Source organism: Callospermophilus lateralis, chromosome 14 (assembly GCF_048772815.1).
Source record: "Callospermophilus lateralis isolate mCalLat2 chromosome 14, mCalLat2.hap1, whole genome shotgun sequence".
Classification (NCBI taxonomy): Eukaryota; Metazoa; Chordata; class Mammalia; order Rodentia; family Sciuridae; genus Callospermophilus; species Callospermophilus lateralis.
Genome location: NC_135318.1, coordinates 56,245,956 through 56,263,770, shown reverse-complemented (window position 1 = coordinate 56,263,770; position 17,815 = coordinate 56,245,956). Strand labels below are relative to the sequence as shown.

The following is a 17,815-nucleotide window of genomic DNA, read 5'->3' as shown; positions in this document are numbered from 1 at the left end:
TTCCAGTTTATTATTGTTTTCTTGCTATATGCACTATCCTAGCACAATATACTCCTGCTAAGCCACAAATACTGTTAATCTACCTGGTGATAATCTAATAATGAGAAATAGATAATACTTGATTCCACCAAGAAGTACAGACTTAAGAAAAATCTGTTCATAATAATAGTTAATTATAGCATTTATCAAACTTTTCATCTCAATGCTTTTATTTATACCTTTTAGAATTTATTGTTATTCATAATGGAATCATCACCAACTACAAGGACTTGAAAAAGTTTTTGGTAAGTAAAGTCACCTCAAAAGACACTGTCTTCTAGAATATCTCTAGATCAGTGAGATTATTTCTTAGGATGTGCAACACCATCTTAGTATGATCAGATAATTTCTAAGACAGTTTCAAGAGTTTGATGGTTTATTGACTGGAACAATTCTGTTTTCCTATATGAGAAGGCAATAATTATTTGACTTTATTATAAGTGACCAAACTTTAAATAAAATTGTAGTTTTGAGGGTTGGTAGCTTAGAGGTAAAGTGTTTGTCTAGCATTCACAAGGTGCTGAGTTTGATCCCTGGCAATGCAAAAATTTTAAAAAAAAATTTTTAAGAGTTTTTTTCTGGTACATCTTTGCTATGAAAGTCCCTATTTGATATATTTTTAAAAATTCTAGTACATATAACAAGAGCCAGTAAAGATTAAATGAAAGATCTTTGTCCTAACTAGCCATATGTTCTATTATAATGATTTATACTGGTGACCTTCTCAGGTTTATCCAATTGAGCTTTCTGTAGTGATGGAAACATTTTTTGTTTTTTCTTTTGCAGTAACCACCATCCACATTAGACTGTTGACCTGGTGTGACTGAGAAATTGGATTTTAAATTTTATTTAAATTTAGATAGCCACATATAGCTCATGACTGTTTTATTTTATTATACCATCATCTAAAAAAGAACTGGTATATTCATTATAAAACTGGTGTTTTGGGCTGGGGATGTGGCTCAAGCAGTGCCTGGCATGCGCCGGGCACTGGGTTCGTTCCTCAGCACCACATAAAATAAAAAATAAAGATGTTGTGTCCACCGAAAACTGAAAAATAAATATTAAAAAATTCTCTCTTTTCTCTGTCTCTCTCTCTTTAAAAAAGAAAAAGAGGGGCTGGGGTTGTGGCTCAGTGGTAGAATGCTTGCCTAGCATGCACGAAGCACTGGGTTCGATTCTCAGCACCACATAAATGTAAAATGAAGATATTGTGTCCATCTAAAACTTAAGAATAAATATTTAAAAAAAATAAAAAATAAATAAAAAAAAAGAAAAGAAAAAGAAAAACTGGTGTTTTAAGTGTTACATATTTCATTATATTTTAATTATTTAAAATTTATTTTAATTCCTGTGGCATATATTTATATAAATTAAGTATATGTTCAGTTAAACAGAATACCATTTTATTTTGGATTCATTGTAATCAGATGGTGACCTTTATTTTGAGCAATGAAATATGGTGTTAAAAATATTAAAAATTGGGACTAGGATTGTGGCTCAGCAGTAGAGCACTCGCCTAGCATGGGTGGGACCCAGGTTTGATCTTCAGGATCTACACCTAAAAAAAAATATTTAAAAATTATTAAAAATTAGTGAGATTTTTGAGGAAAAAATACTGTAGAAAGGATTTGGATATCATATTTTCTTATTAAGTGTATTTTTTTTCCCTCCTGCCCTTAGGAAAGCAAAGGCTATGACTTTGAATCTGAAACAGACACAGAAGCAATTGCCAAGCTTGTTAAGTACATGTATGACAACTGGGAAAGTCAAGATATCAGTTTTACTACCTTGGTGGAGAGAGTTATCCAACAATTGGTATTAAACCATACTTTTAAATCTGGTTATCCTAACATTGATCATGAGAAATTATTTAAATCTTATAAATAGGAACTATGCTAATTTATTATTTTTGGCCTTTATTTCCATATGTAAAACAATTCAACTTAAATAATTTTGAGATTTTGTTTGACTTAGTGATTTGACTGCCTCCCTCAACTCTTAAAATTCTACTTATTTCACTATAGTTTGGTGTAGTGAGATTGAAGAGTAAGTTTGTCTGAAAACAGCATGCATGCACACTTGTATACATGACACATGCATGTACACAGCACACATGGTAGAGAATTACCACTCTTTTGCTTCCAACCAATAATTTTAGCACAAGTACCTTCAGCAAAATGCAATCTTATTCTGGGATAACGTCTGCATGTCTCTCAGTCAGCATAATGAATTTTTTTTTTCTTTTGGGCACACTTTTCCTTGGCCCTGTACCTCCATATGAACGTATTTTCCAGTCTAAGGAAAAATCACTATTCTTTTGAATCCATCTCAGTTGCCCTAAGTAAAGATTAAAGACATCCAAGAGCCACAAAAGTCTGAATCCATATTGATGCCTACATATATAACTCTAGCTTTCCCACTTAAAAGCCCTTTCCTTCCCTAATATGATCCAACCCTTTCCTCCCACCCAAACTTTATGAAGTCTGTAGCAGAAGGAGTTAGGATGCTGGTGAATTTCAAGGTTTGTTCCTTCCCTTTACCCATAGCAGAGTAGTGTGCCTTCTCAGCCTTTTCTTCTTTTTACTGTATAATCTAGTTTGTGTTCTATAGTGGTTTTTTGTTCTTCTACTTCAGGTTCTTCCTTTATCCTTTCTTTAGACTCTGTCCCTCAGGAGGTTGGTTTGACAGGGTACAGTGGTGTGCAAGTTAATAATCATGATTGTATGTATTTACATTATTGATATCAAGGTCAAAAAAGAATGAAAGTTAACAGTGGTTTATAATTACTAGGGCAAAGAATGGGTTTTGGATACTGAGCTTGGAATCTTTTCTTATTCTATCCTCCTGCTATTAATTTGTAGCATGGGATATGATGTATCTGTTGAGAAATGTTGGCAACGTATACAAAGGTGACTTTTTCGAATGGTCTGATTTTGGAGCCATTATCTATTAAGCATATTTTGAAAGTGGTCTTATTTTTAAAAGTTGGTCTTGTATATACCAAAGCTCAGGACTGTTTGCCTGAAACTCAGGCTTCTTTATAAACTAGTGTAAAATAGCCCTTGTGTGAATGAAAGAAGCCAGAATGTTTCAAACATTTTGCATTTGGTAATTGATTATAAGTATTACTAATGTATTTTTTTCCCCATAGGAAGGTGCTTTTGCACTTGTATTTAAAAGTGTTCATTTTCCTGGGCAAGCAGTGGGCACAAGGTACATATAAATCTAATAATGACTAATAATAATTATGTATTTTGAAACATTTGAGGGACAGGGTTATTTTGTGAAGCCTATTTATGACTTTCCTTAGAGGTATTCATGTAAGTGTTTATTTTTCATGTACTCCTCCATGTTTGTTGTTACATCACTCTCTGATTTAGCAGAATCCCTTAATAAAGTAAATGCATTTTGGCATAAATAATTGGCCTTTTGTCTTTTGGGTAGGTTAACTGTGTTTACTTTGTGAATTTGGATATTTAGTATTCTCTAATTTCAGACTCAAAACTTCCCCTTTCTTCATATTTTTTAGAAATATATGTTCCAGATAGATTCCTAGAAAATTGTACCATCACTGCTTTTGCCAGGATATTTAAAACCAATCATGAAGTCTTTTTAAAACAGTGAGGAACCTTAAGATTTGGTGAGAGACAGAGAGAGATGGATCTTTAATCTGAAATAAAAGGCAGGATGGCTGAAGAGATCATTATATATTGGTGTTCTGTGTAGAAGCAAAAGAAAAATTTCATTTAACATTAAAAAGAAAAATTTCAAGTATGGTGTTATAGAATAGAAATTGGCAGCCTTTTTCTGGATTGGGCCAGACAGTAAATGCTTTAAGCTTTCTGTGTCAAGTAGTCTCTTTTGTAGATTCAGTGTCGCTGTACTAGTGTGACAGCAGCCGTACATTGTATGTGAAAGAATGGGTATGACTGGGTTCCAGTAACCTCTTAGTAATACAATTTTAGTTTGTCAATTAAAAATAACAGAAAGAAATCCTTATTTATAGAAATAGACGAGCATGGCCTGTGGGTCTTAATTTGCAAAACCATTTCGTTTACTATATCTGAAGGGAGAATTAAAACATTTCTTGAAGAATATTGATTCATTAACTTTGAAGATTGCATTATTAATATATTATTATATTACTTATATATATATTATTTGTAAAAATATTATTTATATTAGTATATTATTTGTAAAAATGGTTTAATTCTGACTTAACTTGATTTACAGACGAGGTAGCCCCCTGTTGATTGGTGTGCGGAGCGAACATAAGCTTTCTACTGATCACATTCCAATACTTTATAGAACAGGTAAAACTGCTCTTACATCATGCCAATGGGGAAAATGTGTAAATTGAGTGCAGTAAATATAAAGAATTTTTTCCTTAAATTGGAATAAATGCTTTTTTGCTCAAATTCATATGTACTTATATATTTCTGTCTAGATGTAAAAAAGACTTGTTTTTGTGAGTTCTCTGACAAGTAGAATTATTTTTTCTGTTGTATATCCTTAGCTAGAACTCAGATTGGATCAAAATTCACACGGTGGGGATCACAGGGAGAAAGAGGTGGGAAATGCACTGTGCATGGATGGGGAGAAGTCTTATCCTCTTTTGTTCATTCTTTACTAATTCTTTGTTCTTGGAGTGAATGATTGTGCTGGGCCTCTAAAAATGTGCTTATTTTGTGGGGAACCATTTTGACATTTATTTTTTCTAATTTGCAGAATATATTTTGTCTGTTTGCTTTTGGCATTTAGAAAACTGCTTTTAATAATTTGTTTTATTAAAATCTCTGAGATTTGAGAAAACAGCTGAAATTGTAAAGTATTTTCTTTTGTTTTTTAAAATCATGTAGGAATACCTCCTTATATTAGGGAAAAAAACCACTGTGTTCTACATTATTATAAATTGAACCTAAGAGTAGTTGTTTGAATAATTTAGCCTAGCTTTTAACTGAAAATACATTTGTCTTTATTTTATGCATCAGTTTATTATCTAAAAATAATGTCATTTGATATTTTGATTGGCTTTATTTGAATTTGAAATTATTTTGTGTTTGAGGTTTACTTGAATTTTTTTTTTTTTTTTGCATTGGGGATTGAAACCAGGGGTACTCTGAGCTGCATCCCCAGTCCTGAGCTGCATTCTCAGCCCCTTTGTTCCATTGAATTTGAGACAGGGTCTGACTTAGTTGCCCAGGTCTGGCTTAAACTTGTGATCCTCCTGTTTTAGCTTCCTGAGTTTTTGAGATTACAGATGGGTGCCACCATACCCATTGAGATTTTGTTTTTTTAATAGGACTTCTACCTATATGAACTCTGGACCATTTTATTGATACGATTATATATAAAAGTGACAACCATTATTGCTAAAAGAAGATTTCTATGTAAAAGATAGGGAGTGGTAGTTTCAGGAAATTGAAATTTATACATTCTTGGTTTCTTGGAAAACATTTAGCAAAGAACTTTAAACCCTTTTGCCTTTGATGGTGTCTACATTTGTTCTTTTATCTAGAGCAGAAAGTTATTTTCTTAAGTGACCTCCCCAATCTTGAGATGTTAGAAGTTCTTTTCTTCCCCTGCCACTCCCCCATCCCTGTTCCCACTCCCTAGTCTGTCTTTTTTTTTTCTTCCTTTTTTGGTACTGGGGATTGAACTCAGGGGCACTTAACTACTGAGCCACATCCACAGCCCTTTTTTGTATTTTATTTAGAGACGGTTTCACTGAATTACTTAGGGCCTCACTAAGTTGCTGAGCTAGCCTTGAACTCATGTTTCTCCTGCCTCAGTCTTCTGAGATACAGGGATTACAGGCGTACGCCATTGCACCCCACTCCACTCTCTGGTCTTTCCAGAAGAAAAATATCTGCCAACGAGAATACATAATTTGGACCCAGAGTTCCAGATTTCTGTTATTAATTTTGCTTGTGTATATATATTCTTTATATATTGTAAGTTGTCTTGGGTTATTTTTAGAAATAATGAAAAACATTGGTTAGTCTTAAGAAATCAGAAGAAAATTTTATAGATTATATTTGAGTAACTATTTCACAAGGTAGATAATGTGTGGCTTAGTGAGGCCTCTTACTGAAGGGGTTGTGTAAGGAGAGAACTCTGGGCTGCCTTTTAGACTTTCACCATTTTTTCACAGTGTGATCACTGACCAAATAAAATTAAAGCCTCCTTTCTCTCTGTATTCCACTTCTACCAGATGAGATAATCAATACATGGGAAACATTTTGGATATTATAAAAGCTGTATAGGTGTTACATAAATAAAAAATTCTTTTTTAATATTGTGATTAATTGTACTTTTGTACATTATCAATATTTGTAGTGAAGCTCAACCCTATTATGACATTTTATATACAAAGCTAGTTATATATTTTTTTAAATATAAGTGCTAGAATATCTTATTTATTTTGATTTTTTTTTCTTTTTGTACTGGGGATTGAACTCAGGAGCACTTTACCATGGAGCTACAGCCCTAGTCCTTTTGTTTTTTATCTTGCCAAGTTGCTGAGGTTCTTGCTAAGTTGTTGAATTTGTGATCCTCCTGCCTCAGTCTCCCAAGTTGTTAGGATTAGAGGCATGCACCACTGTGCATGGCTTTTTCTACTTGTCTTGAAGTTCATTTTCTTTTTCCTTCCCAGGACCTTGTGCATGCTAGACATACACTCTGTTACTGAGTTACACTTGCAGTGCTTTCACTTTTCTTTAGATACAATAATATTCATTTTTTGATGGGCAGTTTCAAGAGTTTTGTCAAAGCAAACAGTTGTTTAATCACTACCATAATCAAGATGTACGACAGTACTCTTCCCTAGAGAGTTCCCTCAAGCTGTACCTTTGAAAACAATGGCAAGTACTGATATGTTACCTTTCCATAATGTTGTCTTTTTTAGGATGTTATATTATGCTTACTTTTTAAAGTTTGATGTCTTCTCCTATTCTGAATTTAGGTGGGAGGAACTATTTCATTTTTTTTAAACCTTTATTTTTATGTGGTGCTGAGGCTTGAACTCATGTGCGCCTTGCACGTGCTAGAGGAGCACTCTACCATTGAGCCACAACCCCAATTCCGAACTATTTTTAATTTTCATGCCTAAAATACACTAAATAATTACAGGTGGTGGAGAACTTTGGATATATGTTTTTAATAACAGTTATTTCCAAGTCTTTATATGTGCATTTTAGAAGATGAGTTTTTACAATCTGGCTATTGTGTTGATAGGTTATGAGGTCTACTATGTCCTGGAGAATGGAGCCTTTTTTTTTTTTTTTGGATCTTGAGTGTAATTATAGAGTCTTTAATACATTTTTTTTCCTACATAGGCTAATTTGTCAAACATTAACATGCTTCCTCATGTTCACTTTAGGTGTAAATAAACAAGAAAAAAAAAACCTTATCTATCACTGACTTGACAAATTAAGTAGAGATGCCAGAATTTTGAAGTGTTAGAATTAAAAAGGTGCTAACATTACAAAGGGGCCATACTCTACCCTGACTTAAAAGAATTATAAGAAAATACAATTTTAACACAGGAGAGATTCTTGGTCTGTATTATTTCTTGTGTCTGATAGTAGGTCTCTTGTAGGATGTACCATAGTTAGAGAGATATGTCTTTTTTATTTTGTTTTTAAATCAGACATTAGTGTAGACCACAACATGATTTGTTAGCTGATTTGCTATTGAAATCTAGAGAAATTTGTTATGGGACAATGAAGATTAATTTGCCACTACTTATTATTATTTTATAGTTTTGATATTTTTAATGTAATTTTTGTGATAAATATAGGTCCACAAACTTACATGTTTTAAGTCCATCACGTTTGGTGTGAGAAAAAGATTAAGATTAGTCTGTATTTATTTTTGATTTTTAAAAAAGTTGATGGTATTAATGAATTATTGGATTTGAAAAGAAATATTACATTAAAAATTTTGTAATCTAGTACTGTTATCTGCCACGCATTCTTTTATAGTTGCTATTTCACTCTACACTTTTGGTCTGTTCTTATTGCTTATTGCATGGAAATAAGGTATCTATCCGGCATTTAAAAGTTGCTGAAATAATTTTGTGTTGCTATGGTTTTTTTAAATTGTTGTTGTTATGTTGTTGATTTTGTAAAAAATTATGTATTTTTCTATATCAGGCATGATTTTCTACATATTTGCCAATTCACATTAACTGTGTGCTCTAGGCAAAGACAAGAAAGGAGGCTGCAATCTCTCTCGTGTGGACAGCACCACTTGCCTTTTCCCTGTTGAAGAAAAAGCAGTAGAATATTACTTTGCTTCTGATGCAAGGTGAGTTTCCTTAGTTGATTCACAGAGAATTTTTATTAAAACTTCTTATGTAAAAGAAACTCAGGAAGAAGTCATTTTGTATTTTATATATATATATATATATATATATATATATATATATATATATATATATTTTTTTTTTTTTTTTTTTTTTTTTTTGAGACTTGTTCCAGTGTATTTACTTTTGAGCACTTGTGTTTTTTTTTTTTTTTTTTTTTGGTTTTTCTTTCATGAGGCTTATTTAGGTTTTGTAGGGAGGAGAGATCTTAGATTAGAGAGTAGAATTAGATTGGTTACTATCACAATTAATAGTATAGTTGCTGAACCATTGTATTTTAGTCTTTTTTTCCTGTATTTTTTATTGGTGCATTATAGTTGTGCATAATGGTGGGATTTATTGTTGCATATTTATACAGGTACACAGTGTAGCAATAGAATTTGGCCAATATCATTGCCCAGTATTTCCCCATTCTGTAGTTTTCGTCTTAATATGGACACTCATTTTCTTATTTTTTTTTATTCATTTGGAATGAACTTGGAGCATAATTATTTCTCTAAAGGACTAGTATTAAACTAAGTTATTTTGAAAGAAAATGTGTTGCAATGTTTAGATTCATTTATAAATAAAATACTGTAGTAATGGGGGTAAAATGGAATTACTCAAATTGCCAGTAAGTATGTGATTTAGTCACTGAGCCTGAAGATAAGAGGCAATAATGAAAATGAGAAAATGATACCATGTAGGACTTCAGGGAATGTGTTATCTTAGTAAGGAAGCAAGCTTCACTGTTTTCTAATTTTTACAGATATGTAAGATGTGTAGTCAGTTGGTTTACTATAGAGTTGACAGTTACTGCTTAAAAAAACTGGAAATTGCAAAAGTATACCATTTTTTTTCATTCATTCTTGCATTCTGTTGAACACTCTGAGCAAAGCCATGTGCTAGCCTCCGGAAACATGATAAAAATTAAAGTATTACTTGCCCTTAATGAGCTCATCCATAATGGAGGAGACAAATTTTAAACACCAATTACACAAGCATAAAATTACCACTATGACAAAAGCTACAGAATACTTTTAACAGGGTGATACAGTCCTTTGTGGGTAGATTTTGTCAAGGAGATGAAGCCTAAATGAAGAGTTAAGGGGAGAATAGGAATTAAATAGGTGAAGGGGTGAAGAAAAGAATGTTCATTCTCTACAGGTGGCTCATCCTATGAGAATTCAGGAGGAATGTGAGTATGGTTGGAATAGAGCATAAGAGGAATCTTGGTGGGAGAAAAGATTGGAGAAGAAAGTGTAGGGCTCATGGTAAGGCATTTTGATGTTTTCCTAAGAGCCAGAGGGAAGTCATGAAGTGGTTTGTTGCAGGAGGGAAGCATCTTGATCAGAGTTGCCTTTTGATATCAATTATGGCAGAAAAGGAGAATGTGTAGAGGAAGGTAAGAGAGAATGTGGGTGAACTAGTTAGGGTGCTGCAGTGGTAAGAGTAGATGGCAGTTAGTACTTGTTTATGACAGTGGACTTGGAAGGAAATTTTGAGAAATGTTTAGAGTTAAAATTGCAGAATTTTCTGATGGGTAGAAAAAGGAGGAAATAACCTTGCCTTCTGATCTAATCTAATTTAGTTATTTTGCTAGGCAGAGTTTGTTTTATTTTTTGTCTGCAGTGACCCTCATCACCTCCACCAACATTGCCCTGAAAGGGAGGGATAGCACTGATAACTAGAAAATTAACAAAAGTATTGCAAGATGGTGGAGTATTTGTTTGTTTATTTTGAAGTACTGAGGATTAAATCCAGGACCTTGCATATGCTAGGCAAGTGTTATACCACTGAGTTGTTTCTCACCCTGGAGTTTGTGCTTAAATTTGATTTGTGTATCCTAATGATAGTTTTTGTTTGTAAGAATGATCCTTGATTATTGATATTTATATCTCCTTGAACATTTTCTAGTGCTGTCATTGAACACACCAATCGTGTCATCTTTCTAGAAGATGATGACGTTGCAGCAGTTGTGGATGGCCGTCTTTCTATCCATCGAATTAAACGTACTGCAGGAGATCATCCTGCTCGAGCTGTGCAAACCCTCCAAATGGAACTCCAGCAGATCATGAAGGGTGAAAGTTTTTGTCATGTTGTAGCTTGGTGTCCTTAAAGAAAGGAGATATTCTCTTTCTTGTCCTACCAATGAATCTAACGATATTGCTGAGTGATATCTTCCATATGATTAATGAAGGGACAGTCCCAGGAAAAGAGATGATTCTTTAAAGAAATTATCTGCATTTCTTCCAGTAGTTCTTCAAACTAATTCATGGTTGGTTCTAACATTATGAAAAATAGATTGATTAATAGTGCCTGATGTTTTCAAGATATTTTATATCTCTTCTGTTTTATATGTGTTCTTTTTCTCATTCTTTTTGTATTCTCCCCATGCTTCAGTTTTTTCATATATAAAATGGTTTTCATAGAACCTACCTCATTAAGGTTGTTTTGAGTACTAAGAGAGTTTAATACACTTCAGAATAGTGCCAAAAACACTTAGTGAATCCTGAATAATGTTTGTTGTTGGTAGCTATTGTGATAATTATGGTTTTTATTTTTATTCTCTTTTCTGATTGAATTGTGGGAATAAAAGTCAACATTTATTGCATGACTGCTATATGTCATATTCTTTGCTATATTAATCTGTACCACAATGTACACAATGCAGTAACTGCTGTTCTTATTTTACAGATTAAGGAATTTCCCCAGTTAAGATAGTAAAGGATAAAACCATGATTTGAACCTAGACCTAGACTGACTCTAAAAATTAGGCTTATATTTTTTCCCTTTTTTTTTTTGCTCTAACTGTATATCCTGGGTATGAAGTAAATAAGACTTTTCTTACTTGTTCATTTTTTCTCACATAGAGTAAAATATATGCCTTCAGTCCATTAGGCAATCATGTGTGAATACTGTTTCTATTTAGCAAGATTATGTTAAAGGAGACAGTTGGGTACAAATTTCTTTTTATTGGGCTTATTAATTTTTGTTTTACCTTATATAATTTCTATGACTTAGGCAACTTCAGTTCATTTATGCAAAAGGAAATTTTTGAGCAGCCAGAGTCTGTTGTGAACACGATGAGAGGAAGAGTCAACTTTGATGACTACACTGGTAATGACATAAGCCATTATTGTATTAAAGTCTCTTGTGTGTGTTGGGGGGGTGCCATTAGTCACCTGAATATTTATTGTCCTTTGTAGCCTTGGGAAACAACTGTGGCCTCCACCCATCATGGATGGTTAATCCTTTAGTATATGAAACTACTTATATGAGGTATCTAGAATAGTAAGATTCATAAGTATAAAAAGTAGATTAATGGTTGCCAGGTGCTGGGGAAAGAATTATTGTTTAAACTGGGTAGAGTTTCAGTTTGGTATGGTGAAAAACTTTTGGAGATGGACGACAGTGATAATTATGCAACAGTGACTGTAGTTGGTGCTACTTATTTTTTTGCTTTAAAATAGTTAAAATGCCAAAGTTTATGTAATGGGAACCTGCTGTGACTATCAGGACAGTTCTGGGCACTATCCTTCGCACTGAATTCTAAGAACAATATCTGGTCCACCTACTGGGAAGCTTACATGTATCTACCCAGACTAGATTTTCTCTTTCCAGTTATAAATAAATAAAGATGTAAACTTCCCCAGGGATCTCAGGTAATTCTGATGCCATGTGGTCTAACCTGTACATGTTTAAGGTAGAGGGCAGAGTTCAACATTAGTTTTGTTTGTGGATATTTTCTTTAGACCATGTGTAAAAGCACTTTGGCCATAGACGATCAGTCTCAAACTCCTCTTATAGATTTGAGTGAATAGGAAAGTGATATCTGATACAGTCTTGTCCTTCAGGTATACTAATAATCTAGGGGTGAGGATGAATATATAATTAACTATTTAAAGTAAGGCAAAATATGATAGTTGACATTAGAAACTCATTTTAATGTTCAAATGCTTTAAGTTTAATGTTGAATTTAGGGAGGTAGAGAATGAGTCTGTGGAAGGGGGCTTTGTGATCAGGGAAGGCTTCATGAAGTAGGAAGGTATGGGTTTTCAAGAATTTGGAAGGTTCTATAAGAGAAGATCTGTTGGGGATGTAGGTTGTGTAGAAGAGCGTTAGCTAAGGGGAACTAGTGAAAAAAGAATGAGGAAGATATTTATGAAATAGTTTGTAGTCTAGTTTGTCTCCTGGACCTAGTACTTGAAGAGGAATAAAAAGAAGTCTAGGAATGAAGGGGAGAGGAACTTCTGTGAGGGCCTTGAATGCATTCTAATGTGGGGACTTGCTGGGGTACCTCTTTTTGTAGAAGTTACAGAATTGTCATAGATAAGGAGCCAATGTTGGTGCTCACTATGCTTTCCTGAGGTGGCTGGGTACCACTCTCCACTGTCCCCTGGAGGAGTGAGATGCTGAAATGCAGTTGTCAGTTAGCATATTGTCCTGTCTGGGGTACAGGGAAAGGAGAGGGAGGTGGGGACCACAAGAGAAATAGGACCTACATTTAGCTGTGTGAAGGAAGGGGTTGTCAAAGATGGTTGAGTTGAAAGAACTGGGAGAGTAGTAGTAAATACCACTGTGGTATTTATGAAATTAAGATCAGGAAAAAGATTTGTAAGGAAAGAAGATAAAATAAACTGTGAGAAGTGTATTGTCCTCTCTACCCCCTGATCCCAGGCCTTGAACATGCTAAGCACATGCTATAACGCTGAGCTCTAGCCTCAACCCTTAGAAGTTCATGGCTTTTAAAATCTCTATTATCTCTGTTAATGTGCATAAAAGTTCTATAATAAAAACAAGATACCTGCAGTCTTAGTTGTTAAGATGAGGAAATCAAGGCCTTGTCAGTTTAAATATCTTGCCAAAGGTTACATTTCTCAGCATTCATGGGGCATTCATGTGTTCAGTGTAGTTCATTGTAGTTCTCTCTTTTTTTTTAAATTGGTTGTTCAAAACATTACAAAGCTCATGACATATCATCTTTCATACAGTTGATTCAAGTGAGTTATGAACTCCCATTTTTACCCCAAATACAAATTGCAGAATCACATCAGTTACACATTCACATTTTTACATAATGCCATATTAGTGACTGTTGTATTCTGCTGCCTTTCCTATCCCCTACTATCCCCCCTCCCCTCCCCTCCCTACCTCATCTGCTGTTGTTCAGTTCTCCCCCTTGTTTTTTCCCACCCTTTCCCCTCACAACCTCTTATATGTGATTTTGTATAACATTGAGGGTTTCCTTCCGTTTCCATGCAATTTCCCTTCTCTCTCCCTTTCCCTCCCATCATTGTAGTTCTCTAATGCTCTGCAACCTCACCCCTGACCACTAGGCCTAGAGCAGGTTCAGGGCGTAACAACACAGGAGAATGATGCTCATGAGGATGTACATCTTTTCCTCTTCAGCCAGGACCTGAATTGTGTGAGTCTAGAGCTCTGCTAGCCCCTCAGGGCCTTGACCAGGATATTCATGTGGTGGGTGCTTAGAGGTATGGGTTGAATAATCAAATGAATGTCAAATGAGAATTTCTCCCAGGTAGAATACTAGTTTGTGTAGAAGGATCTATAGAGAAGACAAATGAAGAAAAACACACCAGTAACTATAGAGATAGAAACAGAAACAGAGGACAGACTTCATTAGAAGGTTTCAAGATCAGATTTATGTTTTTAAAGGATCTCTAAAAGATTATTTTGGCTGTGTGTGGAGGGCAGATTCCAGGAAATCAAGAATACAAAAGTGAGTCAGGGAAATGTTTTTTTCCAGGGGAGATGGTGGTACTGGGGGATTACCGCAGGGACTGTTGAAGGTGGACATAGGGGAGGGTAGGACCAATCAGGATAATGCTGACTTGGAGCAGTTAAGTGGTTGACAGTGGCATTTACTGAGATAGCAAAGGCTGAGAGTAGGTTTATTTTATATACTGAGCACTATTCTGGGCAGAGGGCAGTGGAAATAAACATAATAAAGATAATTTTTTCCAGATAGGTTTATAAAAGGATAATAAAATTCATCATTCTTAGTATAAAATTCTGGTGTTTTTTTTTTTTTTGTTTGTTTGTTTTTTGGTGCTTTGAACCCAGGGCCTTATGCATGCAAGGCAAGCACTCTACCAACTGAACTATATCCCAGCCCTAAAATTCTGTTTTTAAATTTTGTTTTGAGATGGAATCTCATAATGCTGCCCAAGTTGGGCTTGAGCTACAGGGCTCTAGTGATTCTCCTGCCTCAGCTTCCTGATAATATTCTGAATTTTGATAAACCTCTGCAGAAAAGTCATAATCCTGACTTCTGTAAAGTCAAGATGTGGTACATTTCCATCACTCCATAAATTTCTGTGTCCTTTATTATCAGCTTTTCCCCACCTCCAGTCTTCAGCTTCTTCCTATCTGTTGTTTATGTCCCTTTGCCTCTAAGATAACTTTTACTTCAAAGGGAAAAATGTAAAAATGATTAAACAAAGTAGAATGCAAGTACTGTGATTGCATGCCCTTGGACCAGGGTGTTAGGTATTGTTAGTTACAAGTTTGGAGGACAATTAAGTTATGATCTATTAATTTCCTTTTCATAACTATGGAGAACTATGCTCCCTAAAAGGAATATGAATTCTTTGAAACGGCAGTGTTATTTCTCATATCGGCAGTAGACACTTATGAAAGGTCACTTCATGTGGTTCTTTCCTAAACAATTGTGTTCTCAAACTTTTATTTCAGTGAATTTGGGTGGTTTGAAGGATCACATTAAGGAGATACAGAGGTGTCGGCGTTTGATTCTTATTGCTTGTGGAACAAGTTACCATGCTGGTGTAGCAGTAAGTGACATTTTAAAATTCTCATTATGTTATTTTAGATATAAGAGGATATCTGCAGACCAGCAGTGCCTCTACTAACACCATGTAAAACTCTTGTTCAGATGTGCTACTTTTTCATGACAAATATCAGGAAGATTTAGGGGATTTTAAAAGTTGGTCGAATTATTTATCAATGGAAGATTTGCTGTAGACAGGTCTTTAGATATCAGAGAGACTACCTGAAGCTGACTTCATGAAGGACCAAGAGGAATGAGTTTGTTCACCATTCCAGGCTTGTAGTCTTGGGAGTGTGCCTAGTTATATGAGAGCAGTTATTGGGTTTTACTTAGCATTGCTCACTTGCCCCAGACAGGTGACTAGTAATGTGTCAACCTCAGCAGGAGTTTACTCCATAGGCCATTACTGTCAAGAAAGGAAGTCTGCTTTTGGTCAGACTTAGTTCTTTAAATTGGTATTTTAGAAGCTAAAGTTCTGTATTAAAGATGTTTATTAGCTTTCAGTATAGAAATTATAGAATGTGATGGTCTTTTAGTCCAGTAAATCAGATTTACATGTAGATTCTTCATAAATGAGACATATTGTGTACTGCTTATCTAAAGAGGATTTTTACATTCAATTTCTGCTTTTAGGATTGATTCCCCAAATTCATGACATAGTAATTTTTTTAAAAAACATTTTTTTCTTTAGTTGTAGATGGACACAGTACATTTACTTTATTTATTTTTATGTGGTGCTGAGGATCAAACCCAGTGCCTCACATGTGCCAGTCAAGTACTCTACGACTGAGCCACAACCCCAGCCTGACATAGTAATTTTTACTTGCTAGTGCATACATAATTTGTATCTTAAATTAGTGAAATCATCTGATCACCAGCTGTTACATCCCCAAAACCCCCTAAAAATTTATGTGTTCCTAAAAGGAAAGGCTATGCAATAGTGAAGGGAAGAGGTCTGGAGTGATTGAGTATGAGAAGAGGAATGAGTTAAAAATATTAGTGTAAATTAAAGAAGGGATGGGCTAATTTACTGGTGCTTTAGGTCATCTACTGCTCTCAATTGGGGACAGAAATGATACACTGTTAGAAATTCTTGTATCATCTCTAAGTATGATATATAATGCAAGTTTTTTGTGGATGTCAAGATTACTATAGTTGATGGACATTAGAGATCCCCTCTATGGTTTGTCATACAAAATAGTGCTATTTTTCCCCATTAATTTGAATTGTACATGTTTGTTTTTTTGGTGGGTCAAATGTACATGACATATTTTGGATGAATGCTTTTTATATCCTGTGTATCCTAAACAATAACAACTTACTACACTTAAATCATTCTAAGTATAGAATGCTTTTCAAAATTTTGGTGTTTTTAATATGTGTATTTTTTATTTTTGAGACAGGGTTGCTCTGAAGAATTTAATTCCAATGTAAAGTGGGGGAAAAGTTGGATTTACATTTAAAAGGGAAATGTAGCATGTAACATTTTTTTTTTTTTGTAGTTGTTGATACACAGCATGCTTTTATTTTGTTTATTTTTATGTGGTGCTGAGGATCAAACCCAATGCCTCACTAGGATTGAGAACCTAGTACAAGGGAAGTGCTCTGTCACTGAGCTATATCCCAGCCCTCTTTTTTGCTTTATTTTTTTTTAATTTAATAAAATTTGTTCTAAGTAGTTGTGCATGACAGTAAAATACATTTTGACACATCATACATAAATGGAATATAACTTCTTATTTTGGTTGTACATGATGTAGAGCTACACAGGTCATGTAATCATATTATGCATATAGGATAATAATGTCCAATTAATTCTATCATTCTTACCCCCATACCCCTTCCCCTCCTTTCACTCCTCTCTGTCTAATCAAAAGTTCCTCTATTCTTATATAGGCCCCCACCCTCCCCCCCAATTGTGAATTAGCATCTGCATGTCAGAGAGAACATTCAGCCTTTGGTTCTTTGGGATTGGTTTATTTTGCTTAGCATAATATCCTCCCATTCCATCCATTTACTGGCAAATGCCAAAAATTTCATTCTTTTTTAAGGCTGAGTAATATTCCATTGTGTATATATGCTACAATTTCTTTATCCACTCATCTGTTGAAGGTTCCCTAGCTTAGCTATTGTGAATTGAGCTGCTATAAACATTGATGTGGCTGCATCACTGTAGTATGCCGATTTTTAAGGCCTTTGGGTATGAACCTAGGAGTGGAATAACTGGGTCAAATGGTGGATCCATTCCAAGTTTTCTAAGGAATCTCCATACTGCTTTCCAGAGTGTTTGCAACAATTTACAGACCTACTAGCAATGTATGAGTGTATCTTTTCCCCCACATCCTCACCAACACTTATTATTGCTTGTATTCTTGATAATTGCTATTCTAACAGGAGTGAGATGAAATCTTAGTTTTGATATGCATTTCTCTAATTGTTAGAGATGTTGAACATTTTTTCATAAATTTGTTGATCCATTGTGTATCTTCTGGGAAGTATCTGCTCATTTCTCTAGCCCATTTATTGATTGGGTTATTTGATTTTTTTTTGGTGTTAAGTTTTTAAAAATTCTTTATATATCCTAGAGGTTAGTGCTCTATTTGAAGCGTATGTAG

The 17,815-nt window shown here is 34.4% G+C and overlaps 1 protein-coding gene across 2 annotated transcripts in view; it reads left to right on the top strand.

Moving 5' to 3' along the window:
- The window catches only part of Gfpt1 (glutamine--fructose-6-phosphate transaminase 1), a 67,536-nt gene that overhangs the window by 20,202 nt on the left and 29,519 nt on the right, over positions 1-17,815 (top strand). The window contains exons 5-13 of one of the 2 annotated variants that reach the window (XM_076833027.2): positions 226-284; positions 1,723-1,857; positions 3,194-3,255; positions 4,276-4,355; positions 4,559-4,612; positions 8,247-8,352; positions 10,307-10,470; positions 11,414-11,509; positions 15,107-15,204. In XM_076833027.2, coding sequence (XP_076689142.1) covers positions 226-284; positions 1,723-1,857; positions 3,194-3,255; positions 4,276-4,355; positions 4,559-4,612; positions 8,247-8,352; positions 10,307-10,470; positions 11,414-11,509; positions 15,107-15,204 — 854 coding nt within the window. The remainder of the gene's footprint in view (positions 1-225; positions 285-1,722; positions 1,858-3,193; positions 3,256-4,275; positions 4,356-4,558; positions 4,613-8,246; positions 8,353-10,306; positions 10,471-11,413; positions 11,510-15,106; positions 15,205-17,815) is intronic. The other variant, XM_076833028.2, reaches the window with a different exon arrangement.